General features: G+C 39.8%; 1 protein-coding gene across 1 annotated transcript in view; it reads right to left on the bottom strand.

Moving 5' to 3' along the window:
- Positions 1–12,564, bottom strand: part of SYNE1 (spectrin repeat containing nuclear envelope protein 1) — a 268,227-nt gene that overhangs the window by 128,644 nt on the left and 127,019 nt on the right. Inside the window, exons 72-79 of the mRNA XM_076333837.1 lie at positions 12,056–12,202; positions 9,723–9,848; positions 8,084–8,260; positions 6,005–6,270; positions 3,051–5,211; positions 2,327–2,664; positions 1,875–2,019; positions 647–865 (exon numbers count right to left, since the gene is read on the bottom strand). Of these exons, the coding sequence (XP_076189952.1) occupies positions 647–865; positions 1,875–2,019; positions 2,327–2,664; positions 3,051–5,211; positions 6,005–6,270; positions 8,084–8,260; positions 9,723–9,848; positions 12,056–12,202 (3,579 nt within the window). The remainder of the gene's footprint in view (positions 1–646; positions 866–1,874; positions 2,020–2,326; positions 2,665–3,050; positions 5,212–6,004; positions 6,271–8,083; positions 8,261–9,722; positions 9,849–12,055; positions 12,203–12,564) is intronic.

Genomic DNA, 12,564 nt, shown 5'->3' with positions numbered 1-12,564 from the left:
TTGCTAAGGGACTTTTTTGTCAAGTGATGAATGGCTCCTCGTATTTTTTAGCATATATTATCTTTACTGCCACAGGACCTAGAGCTCTAACCCAGGGCAGATCTGTATTTGGCACAAGTCATACATTTAACAAAAAGATTATGCCCATTCTCAGAGAATCTTCAACGTGAGCATAAAATAATGGACAGCGACAGATAAAAAGAGTCAGATAGAATATAAGGGGAAAAAAAAGAGACACATGATCGGTGAGCAGTGACAGGCTATAATATCACTGCATAAATTTAGAAATAGCAACTTCATACTCTTCAGGTGGGAAAAAAAAAAAAGAAAAAAAAAGAGGTTGACTTAATCTAGAATAGACCATGTAGGGAAGGGAAACATAGAGGAGAAGATTCTGAAGAACCACCAGAAACCAAAACAACTCTGCATTTACTATACATGTATGCATACAGAAGAATAGTGCAAGCCTTGGAGGCAGTGGTTCTAAACCTAGGTTTTCCATAGCTGTTTTTTTCTATGACATGAGAAAAATCACTGTTATTCCTGCTATCAGCTTTCACTACCATATGATGATTAATAAGGCAGTATAATGAGTGAAAACCTATGTACAGTTAACAAAGGAGGATTTACCAAGACGAGAAGTTACCTTATCATTAAAGCCCTTCCATTCCTGCACTGCATCTTCCAAAATTTTCTCTTGTTCTTGGGCTACATTCCGGAGCCGTGTCCAGCGCTGCCAAACTGTTGTCATGGATCTACTTATAGTTGCCTTACTGGCATCATTGCTAACTTTTTCCAGCTGTGAAACCTTTTCTTCTAGGGCTGTGATCTTCTCATGGAAAGAATTCACCACAGACACAAGAGTCTGAAAAAGCAAAAATAAGCAGTTTTCCTCTTTTACAACACAACTCATAACTATTCAACACAATTGCAGGCAGATGAGCCACTTCCATGCACTGCAAAGAGGAGGTACCCTCTGCTGAGTGAAGTTGTGAGGTCTCACTTTATTTTTCATACGCAATATATTAGCTACAGCTACTTGAAGGACCTGGTCCAAAATGCAACTCTCTGGAAGCAGCAGAAGGCTGGTGTAATCAGATTTTCTCTTCCTTGCTAGCCCCTCAAAAGGGATGGAAATGAATATTCAGGACCCTTCTCAGAGCAAAGACTGACTTGTATTAGAGTCTAAAAATGAAAGAAGCAATTCAGGTGTTTAAGTACACACTTATGTCATGTTTATCTCTAATGCCATTTTAGATGTCCAAGGTTATCAGGATATTCTCGTGAAGCTGGCAGACATGACATTACTTTTAGGGGAGATTCCTGCCTTCGCAGAGACACAGCTGAAGACCGGGCAGGATGTCTGAAGTGTCACTAACTGCCTATATTAAGGCAACTGATTAGTACCCTAAATACTAGAGGAGAAAGTAATTCTTTTAAGTTACATTTCTTTCTTTTAGGCTAAACAAGAGTTAATAATAAACCCCAACCCTTCCTGTCCTAGTAAAACTATTTCATGTGATCCAAAGTAGATGGATGTTTCTGTTGTTCTGAATTTCTTGTAGGGTACACAATTTTGGGACTTAAGCACCCAAGGCTTTTAGGAACCTCCTGGTTCCTTCCAGTTCTCTACAGTCATAGGCACAGACAGACATTAAGCTGAAAAACAATTAAAAATATCTGTCCCTGTCACCCCACAAATAAAATGTGTGTTCTGCACAACACAAAACACCTCTTGGTGTGCTACGACACAATTAAGCGCTACAGGATAAGATCTAAAAACTCAAATTCAGGTTGCCACAGGTAGGGACCTACATAACATCCATTTATTTTCACTGAAGGAAAAGGATTTCATATAATTTTCAGTACCTTACCTTATGTGTTAGCAATTTCTCTTCTGCTTCATGAGAAGAAGCAGCTTTAGCTACTGAGAATTCAGATAATTTTTTCTCAGCCTCATTCATCACTTCAATAACCTTCTGTCTTGCTGTCTGGTACTCCTGCCACTCAGAAGCACACCTTAAAAATACATTTCCAGAAAGAACAATTTAATGCAATATAAAACCATTTGAAAATCAGGAATATTGTTGCACCTAGTTTTCAATGTAACTGCTTAGTTTTGCTGTTACACAGTATTTTCCAAGAAAAAGAAATATTGTTGGGAAAGAGCATACATAGAAGTACATGCTCCTGATTTTCAGCTGTGCCTTACAGACACAGCTTGGCATTTAATAGCCCTTGATTGACTTTTCCTCATTTCTTTCTTTCATCACCAACAAGGTGATCTTAAAATGAAAGGAAAAAAAAAAAAGAAAGATGAATATACCTTTGCAACTGCTCTTGCTGGGTTTTGGCTTCTTTCTTTGTCCCTTTGGCCTTTTTCTCCAATGCAGCTACATTCTGCATCATCTGCTCTCTTGCTGTGGCTTGGATAAAGGGCTCTATCTCAGACACAAGGCCCTGTAACTCCTTCAAATGATTACTGAACTGACTTTCTGTGCTGAAAAACTCAATGTGGTTCCTTAGGTTCTCCTCAGAGTTCTCAACATCAAGACCATTTCTTACTAAATGTAGAAATTCCTGAGCATCTTCAAACCAGTCATTTGCTATCTGCATCACTTGGTAGTATCTTTGGCAGAGGCTATATAATTTATTCAAGGTAGCCTGAAATAAAAGGGAAAATTATACAGAGGGTCACAGACATAAAATTCACAGCAGCAACAAAAATATCCTCTGCTGAGAGTCTGGATTTTGCCCATTCTTGCTTTCTTTTCCCTTTATTGTATCTAAAATACAGGTCCAGAGAGACTACATGGAAGTAGGTTTTGAGTGAGTTTGCACTTCTCCATGCAGGTATAATGAATATTAAGGAAGCCTTTACCCCTCCCCCCCAAGTTATCCATGGCAACAGGCCACAACCGAAGTCATTAAAAAAACCAAACAGTATTATTAAAATCAATCTTTACATGATGATTACAAACATCAAGCCACAGAGCCATATTTTTCCAGCTTCGTGAGCAAGAAACTAATGACACTTAGAGTGCACTAACCTGTCTCATGTGTATAGCTTCTTGAACTTCACCGTCTAGTTCTGTCAGCTCAGCAAGAGTGTTTTCCAGGTCAGCAGGTATCAGCTCTTTTGCTTTCATATATCTCTCTTTCTCTTTATTGCTCAGCGCATTCATTATTCTCAGGCTTGACTGCACTTCTTCCTGATGTATCTGAACCTTTCGGATTTCTTCTTGGACGCTTTGCAATTTGAGGTCCAAACTTAATGTTCCATTAAGTTCTGTTTTCACCCATCTCAACCAATCAAGCGAGCGGCAGATTTCTGTCTGGAAGTCTATGCTTTGCACAAGTCTGTTCTCACACTCCATCACGGTGTCACCAATGGCAGCATGCAAAGACTTTAGTTTCTCTTGCCAAGACTGCACTTGGTGATTTGCTGTCTCACATGCAGATGAGTCAAGCTGAGGAGAAAGGGCTTCCAGATGTTCAGTTATTCGCTTCAGAAGACATTCTGAGTCTTGCAAGCTGCCCACCAGAGAATGGTATATTTTCAACTTTTCTTCTACTGGGAGTGTTTCTTCATTTACCTTAATCTGCTCCTTCTTCACTGCCTCTAGTTGTGCCTCAAACTGCATACGCATTTTTTCATGCTCCTGGCATGCTTCTATTGTGTCTTCCAACAGGTTGATTTTCTGTTCTATTTGCCTCTTCAACTTGTGATATAGCGTGACAAGTTTTAGCATCTCATCTGGTTGCCACGGCTGGCCAGTGCTTCGAAAGGCCTCCTTCTTCTGGTTTAGTTCATCCACTGCTGCACCAAGGCTCACTGCTTCACCTAAGAGATCTCTGTAGGCCTGCTGGAGTGACACAGCTTCTTTGGCCAAAAGAGCAGCTGGAGCTTTGTCCATGTTAATAAACTGATCTTCTAGCTCAGTCAGAGCTTTACTTGTCAACTCAATCAGAGAGACATACTCTTTTCTGGCATAAATTGCTTCCTGAACCTTATATAATTTTTCTTTTGCCAGAGCAGTGACAATATTGAATTGCTGAGGGAGAATGTTAAGTTTTTCTTCCAGATAAGAATGATCCACTTCATTAAGTGATGGTAGGATTTCTTGGCCATCTCTTTGAAGTGCAAGTAACAGATTTTCATATTCTGGAGATTGCTCAAGAATCTGTTGATATTTTGCCAACTGCATGTATAGTTCAGAGTTACTATTCATTACATTGACTTCTGGGAATGTGACGATATCGGCTTGTTTTAGCCAATGGCAAGCTTTATCCAAGTCTTCTTTGAAATATTTCCTGGAAACTATGTTTTTCTCCAGTTCTAACAATCTCTGGTTACACTTTTGTAAAACGGTGTCATACACATTCTGTAGTTCTTGCAGTTTACCTAACACTTCACCCTTTTCTTGTTTTGTTGCTTCTTTCATTAAATCCCTTCCTTGAGCCCACAACCCCGTGACTTCATTTTGGTAGGCCTTCAGGTTAGCCTGGGCATTCTTACAAGTCCTGATCTGTTTGTTCACATCTTCCGGAAATAGACAAATATGTTCTGGAAATGTTACCTTCTTCTCATGCTGATGAATTTGGTTTGTAGCCTGAAAGACTGCCATAAGAAACTGGGTCTTTTCAGACAGTGCTTTATTCAGGTGCTTTCTCCTCTGGCCAACCAGGTCACTGAGACAATGTACATGGTGCTGTGCATCAGAAAGCGCTTTCTGCAGCTCCTGCCTTTCATTGAGCCCTAGGTTGGTCATCACCCTGTCAGCATCCTTCACAAGCGTCTTCAGAACAAGCTGTTTGGCTTCAAGCTCACTGCAAATGGTAAGATGATCCATGAGAAGACTCTGAGCCAAATCTGGAGGAGGGCTCTGTTTAAGAGCCTCTGAGATACTAGGTTGCTGCTCCTCTGCCCATTCCATTAGCTCCTGAAATTTGGAATGCACCAAACTGAGCTCTTCTAAGGTTGAAACAGACACTTGTATTTTCCTTTTGACAAGGTCCTCCAGCTGAGTCCAGCGTTGCTCGAAATGACCAAACTGCTCCTTTACTAATTCTTTGTCATCAAGATTCAGATGTTCTATCATCTTCTGTTTCTGATCTTTCAAATCTTCCAGAGCAAATCTCCTTTCCTGTAGCGCCAGTGCCAATTTTTGCAAAGCTTCAAGGTGCACGTTTGTACTTTCAGCATCAGATCTGTTATCAAAAAGGACAGGATGGAAATTAATTATTAGATCCTATCTCAGGATAGACTTTTAAGAGAGGTCAGGATGAACTATAAGTCCACTATATACTGAAATCAGTATTATATAAATACCTACAGTTTTCACATTCTTTTGAAGGTACCAGTCTTGAATATTAATTAAAAAGTTTTTTATTCCTCTCCCTTTCATCTGCAACGTGGTCATCAGGCTGACCATACAAATGAACATGAATACTACAGAGTATACTGGTTATATTGCACATATGAACAACAACAAGTACTGAGATTGAAGTGAATCTTGTTCCATGACAGTGATGGCAGCAGTAATAGACTCTCACAATTTTACACACAGCTGGTGTGTTTATGCTATACAAAGCAGCTGCAATCATTTAGCAGAAGCAACTAAACAGTAATATAATAGTCTAATAGATAAAACACAATATCACAATGAAAAACACACATGAAACACAGTAAACACAAATGAAAGAGTTCAAACAAAATAGCCAAAATGCTTGAAATATCAGAAAATGCTACACCCTGAGGTGGGATCAACCAGTACTTGCCTTAAAGACAAACACTGAAGATCTGGCTTCTCAAACTCTCTTTATTTCAATACAAGTAATTGTCCTATAATTAATAAGGGAGGGCTGCTTTTAATTAAGCATGGAAAAAGGGATTTTTAGTGGATCCAAGACACTAAAGAGTGTTTAGAGACACTCTGTAAACAGACCACTCTTTCAGCATATATGCACTAAGTCAGCTTTGTGCGCTACTACATTTTTTTACCTAGCCAGGTTGTCCCACTCTTTTGTGAGCTTTTCCAAGAAAACTTCAACTACATTCATGCGATCGTGATAATCCCCTGTCCTCTGCAGATCCTCCTCCCTCTGTATGAGCAAACTGTGTGCCTGAAGGCAGAGGTCCAGCCACTGGTTGCTCAGCTCTCCTATTTCCTTGTGTTCAGGCGATTCCTGTCCTTGGGTTAGTTTGTTCATCTTCTCAGTCACAGAGGTAAGAGCTGACTGCTTAGACTGCAACTTCTGACTGAATTCCTGAAAAAGATACAAGTCAAAACCAATATGGTGACACCTACTCAAAATTATAAGATGGAATTTAAATAAAAACTCTGAAATAAATAAATTTCGTAAGGACTAATTATCTCCCCAGGCAAATGCTGTGCAGATGTAAATTGGAAGAAGTGCCTTCTCCCCTCCCCTAACATTTCTCCTCATATTCTCAGTGGGGACAGGTTGATTATAGATGTGAAAGCAAACCAGAGCAGTTTTCAAGTGCCAGTGATAAACAGAAATCACAATCAAGTCACACCTTGTTGGCCAGGCTTCTGGACTAGCACAGCTCCCACCGTACACTAAAACATGCAAGATAGCCTGGGCCTCATAAGAATTCATTTTAGCAGTGCTGTTTCTAGCTCATTGTTTTCCCTTTTCCTTTTTCATTAGAGACTAAAGATAGGAAGCAGAGTCCATGAGTCAGTGAGCCCCCACATCCATACTTTGTTTTGTTCCTACTTCTACAATAGCGACCATTATCGCTGTCATTATTGAAACAAAGCCAATGATTATCTAGGTATGATTGCTATTTGAGTTAATAAATTCCAGTAAATAAAAAAGTCCATCTGCACACACATTTCTTACTGAATAAGAAGTCACAGAGAACACAAAAAAAGAACATACCATATACTGACAACTAAAACTAACCAAATATTTTTCAGCACTTGCACACTGCCTAGGGTAAATATAATCTTTTCCCATATTCCAGTTCCAATAACGGTAACTAAACAACCATGCCCAGCTCCAGCACTTTGCTGGGATGATGCGTTTTCACTGAGGGCTGGTAGGGGTTCTGGAGAAGAGATGCTATTCCCCAGCTCCATCTCATTCCTCTTTGTGACTGCTTCAAATGGAGCTAGGCATCTTCAATTACCAGGGCAAACTGAAAAAATAACACATTGTGCCACATCTGACAGTACATCAGGTGCCTGCCTTTTCTAATAATCCAAAGTTCCTGACTGAAATAGTGATGAAATACTGACTCCTGCATCTTCCTGGACTCTAATGATAGCTAGTGTAACAGCTTTTAGCCCATATTGTGCTTAGGTATCTTCAAGGGCTATGACTTTGTTCAAACACTTGTGTAGAACAGACACGAAGAAGAAGTGCTGCTTGCTTTTCACCTAACTCCTAGCATATCAGAAAAAGAATACAAGCAAAATCTATATCAAAAATGCAAAACCCAAGCATTTCATCACTTATGAAAGAAATAATCTGTTTTCCTGTTTCTTCTTGTTACTTTACTGATGTTTGTGACGTGTACAGAATGGCCATAAAAATTCTTTCACCTATAAATGAATAAGAACGAGTGAAGATCTGAAGGCATTTGTCTCGCTATTTCGGGTAAAATAAACTGGGTTTCTATCATACCTATTCTCCAGTGGTTTTCAGAGTCCAGCAACATTGAACAGTTTCCTAGACTAATTCTGAAATAAATCTAAATAATTTAGAAGTATTGGAATCAAAGAACTTAGCAAGCACAAATTGCAGATCTTATCTTCAGGTCCACTGTGATCAACAATTAGCCTATTAAAAGTGAAGGCAAATCAGAACAGTAGGCTGAAAACTGTCTACTGTTAAAAAACCAAACCCAGAAAGATACTGAAGTACAGTGTTTTGCTTTCTGTGTCACCCTGTAGCATCAATAAGGAAACCCTCTTTCCTCTGTCTTCTCTGCTCTTGCTTAGAACATTTTAGCAATTCTATGCAATACGTGCATATTACATGAATTATATCATCAGCCACAGGATGAACTTCTTCCTTACCTTCTGTTCTTAACCTAAAGTCTCCTTACCTTAACCTGGAGTACCATATTCTGGGCAATGTTTAGCTCCAACTCTGCCCGTCTCCTTTTCAAATTCTGTAGTTGTTGATCTGCATCCTGGAAATATATCCAGAGCTCAGCCTTCATTTGTTTGATCTCTTCCCAACCTTGAGCCAAATACTGTGAGTGCATTATTTGTTGCTCAATCTGGAACAAAAGAAATGAAAAGGAGTAGGAATGCTTTAAGACACCTATTTTTGGAGTATGGACGATGAATACCATTCTTCCTCTGAGCACAATATTGTACTAACAGCAAATTTCTGCACTAAATTCTGAAGGGGCTAATATTATCCACAAAAAGAGTCTTAACCTTCAGAAGTCATAAAAAGCAGACCTATCAAAGGGAAGTTGTGGAACAAAAAAAAAGAATGATCATTCACCTTTGAGAGAAGCAAGTATATTTATGAGTGCGTGTATTCCAAGGTGTTCTCAGCCTTCTGTTAAAGCTTAAATTAACTGTACGATTTAGTCCATTGCATGTCAAGAATACTGCTGGACTGTGCCCTACATGCCTTCGCAATGACCAAATAAAAGCTAAAACTACGCACTGTCATTTAATTTGCTTAGCCCAGTTTGTTTGCCTATGTGCCTTTTGTAAAATGCCAATAAGAAGAATGCTTACCGGATCTGAGCCCATCAATCACCTTAAACCAATAGTCACACAGCTTCTTTTGCTCCAGTAGGGCACCTTCAAGGTTTAGACACTCAACCAGCTTAATATATCTCAGCACTGTACCGTCTGTGATTTCTTAAAAATGTTTCACTGCTTTACATACAAAAGGAGAATCTTATTCTGAGGTTTGGGATACTTTTTAGCTATTCAATATTTGGACTGCCATTTTTTTATGGATTACTTGGATTTGTACAATTTGCTTCTCTGGTATGGAATACTGTTACTGTATATATTAGATTTTTACTCTTGGTAGAAGTAGTTTCAAAAGTTTGGTTGTGTGTATGTGAAACTAAAATTTTTGTGTTTACAACAACAGGAATGCTCATAATGTTTCTTTTCTAGTAACTCTTATGTTTATAATTTTATTCTAAAACCAAGCATTAAGCTACTTTAAAACTTAAAATTGAGGTACACTTCTATAAATTCATACGCTGAAATAGATGCACTCTGATTTATGAATTGAACCATTATAATTTTTTATGATGATTATAATATGTTATTATATCCTAATAAGAACATCAGTCTACTGTTGAATAAATAATAACAGTAAAATATGTCTGAGCTTTAATAAAATACAGAGAAGAATAGATTGAATTGTGTTTTATGAAAAATAAACAATTTGGATCAGGTTTTCTTCCATAGAATGTTATCTGTGTGGCTTTAGGCCAACATCTTGTAACATTGCCTAAGTACCTTTAGCAACCTTTGTCATGTGTCTTTGTATTAGTACAAGGATAGCAATGTGTGGATTTAATTAAAAAAAAAAAAAGGTAGAAGAAAGAAAGAGAAAACTATTTCTAAAAGAAATACTTAAGATGAAAGTAAAAATACATTTCTTTAAACCATTACCCAATATGACCTTTTTAAAAGAGGACAGATCAAGACAGTTAAAGCTCTAAATAGGATTAAAAGCAGGTTGTTGTGGTTATCTTGTACCGTTTGTTTTGTTTGTTGAATATCTGTTGCTGTACTCTTCACTGTGGCATCTGACAGATCACACATGGAACACAGAAGATCCAAGTATGTATTGGCCTGCTCCTGCAGCGCCCGGAAACTTTTCACCTGAGAGAATACAATCCTCAAATAAACTCTGAGACTGTAGAAATAATCTCTTATTTTATTACAAGCATGCATTTTAGTATTTTTGCTTTAGCTCATTATTTCCAAAAGATGAAATGTAGACATACGCTATTTTATTAGGTAAGGCTGCTCTGTCATAATTATGGAAAAGAGTAACTTTAATTGATTATCACCCAATTATCAAAGCGCTTAGTGACATATGCATTACCTATCTTATTTCTTTATAAATAAAGCGTTGGATAGATACACACAGTTTCAACAAGGTAACTTACTTTCCCAAGGTGAATGGGAAGCAGGGCTTTATCTGTTATTAAAGTGTCACGTTGCCCATACCTATAAAATTCTCCAGTGTCCAACAGATCATGGGGAATCCAGCCCAGTGACACAACACGCTTTCCTCATACCTTCTGAAACCCTCCCAACATCCCCAATATCTACAATTGCCAAGATCAGACAACATGATGCTGTTGAGGGTTCTTGCTCTCAACATTGCCCGTAGGAGCTCACCTCTCCCTGTGAAGAGTTTCCTCATCCCAAAAGAAAATGATATTTGTGTTGACAAGCAGGGCAATAACATACCTCCTAGAGTCCCAGGGAGGAGGGGTGAGCGACCACCTAATGTAGAGGGCCAGTGGTGGGTCCTTGTGGGCAAAAAGTTGAACACGACAGCAGTGTGCCCTTGTGGCAACCCCAAATTACTGTATTAGCAAGGATGCAGAGAGCAAGTTGTGGGAAGAGATTATTCTTCTGCACTTACACTTGTCAGGCTGTGCCTGGTATATTTGGCGCAGTTTCTCTCTTCCCCCATAGAAGAGATATGGCAAACCGGTGCAAGTCCAGCAAAGGGCTGGGGGGATATGGGGATGTAGTGCATGGCATTTGGGCAGGTCTGAAGGAACTGGGTTTGTTCAGCCTGGAGAAGAGAGGCTAACTGTGGTCTGCCATTACTTAAAATGCTAGGGGTCAGGTGGGGGCAGTGCTGAGAAGACAGAGCCAAACTCAGCTGAGGTGAGCAGAAAAAGGATCAGAGGGAAAAGTGACAAGTTGCAAGAAGGAAATTCTTCCTAGATATCAAGGGAAACTACTTTTCACACTGAGAACAGTTAAGCACTGGAACAGGTCCCTAATCCTCAGGGATGGTCAGGGCCCACAGTGCACCAAAGGGCTCTGCAATCTCTATCCCCCGCTCCTTGGGGTTTGGCTGCCTCTGCTCAGAGCCAGCCCTGACATGGCCTAGCTGGGACCTGGCCAACGGAAAAGCATTCAGAAGCCTTCCCCCTTGCTTGAGAGCTGCATGTAAGCTCAGGCCCTCACCCACCTATGGACCTCACCTGAGCTACGCTATAGGTGCATCTGTGTCTGGCTGATCCTCCTGGCCTTGCTTTGCTGCCCTGACCTCCTGCCTCCACCCAGGGCTGGACTCATCCCTACAGACTTGCCTGGTGATCACCAGATGGTGGCTGACACCAGGGGGACTCTGCTCTCCTCACCAGTGTGCTGCAGGTCTGCACGTCATTGGGGAGGTGCTGCCCTGCTGGCCTCACTCCCTGCTCCCCCCGCCCCTGCAGAGCTGCCATCTGTAGTATTTCAAGGTCTCTATTAAGCCACATGGTGGATGACACAGCCCTGAATTCCAGCATTTTTAGTACCATACCAGTTTAATTTGAAAACAAGGTACAAATCCAACGTAAAATACATTAAGTTACTAAGAATAATCAAGAAGCAAAGAAACCATTCTTAATGGCTAATGTGGGCTAGTGGCAGTTCTATGCTCTTAAGCTGAAAAATTGTTTTAATTGCCTGATAACAGACTCTGTGTCCATGGTACTATGAAACCAGGCCTTACATAGGAACATTAAGAGACAGATGGGCAATTGGACAAGCAGAAAGACACAACCTCTCTGCTAAACACATCTGTGGAGTATCTGAGCAGGTTTATCTAATTAGCCAGCTTTTTTTCAGGTAACATATTTCTAAGTATTAAGCAGAGCTAGCAAAAGCCCTGTGTGATTTTTCACCTACGGTTATTTTTCACTCAAGGTATTCCTTTTGCAGCTGGGAATAAACAATGAGGCTATACAGCCCTCTGAGAAGGTCAGAGAGAGTATCTAATTTCTATTAATATAAAGCTCTTACTTGAACTCACCTTATTAAGCACAACTGAACATTTTCAAGTGCTGAACTTTTACCTGTTTAACTGCATCTGCCAGGCTGAAAGGTGGCCAGGTAGTTGGCTTTAGCTCTGACTGCACTGTAGACAGCCAAGTCTGGCACTGCTGTAGGGTATCCTGATGATTAACATGCTTCTGGAGTTCATGTTCCAAACTCTGGTACACCTAAAGGAAATATTTTGTAAGGTCATCGCATTTTCAAACACCACTATTGGCTCTCTTCTCCCACCTTGAAAACTGCAGATAAAACAGAATTATTAAGACTGTGGTTATTTTAGCCCTTGTACATAAATGTACCAAGCAACGAAAGCTCCTTAAGCTCTCGCTGCAGCTTGCTAATTTGTGGAGCACATGGACACTATCTAAGGCACGGCTTCTGGAAAGAAAAAATAAAGATGCAAACAAATAGCATTGTCTCTTATTTCTGTATTCTTGTTCAACATTTTGCCATTGATCTAGTATGAGGTTTTAGGTACCTCTACAAATCTTACTGACTATGAACTCTACTTTTTGGGTTTTGTTTTGTT

This window comes from Aptenodytes patagonicus, chromosome 3, assembly GCF_965638725.1.
Source record: "Aptenodytes patagonicus chromosome 3, bAptPat1.pri.cur, whole genome shotgun sequence".
Classification (NCBI taxonomy): domain Eukaryota; kingdom Metazoa; phylum Chordata; class Aves; order Sphenisciformes; family Spheniscidae; genus Aptenodytes; species Aptenodytes patagonicus.
This window is presented reverse-complemented; position numbering and strand designations above follow the sequence as displayed.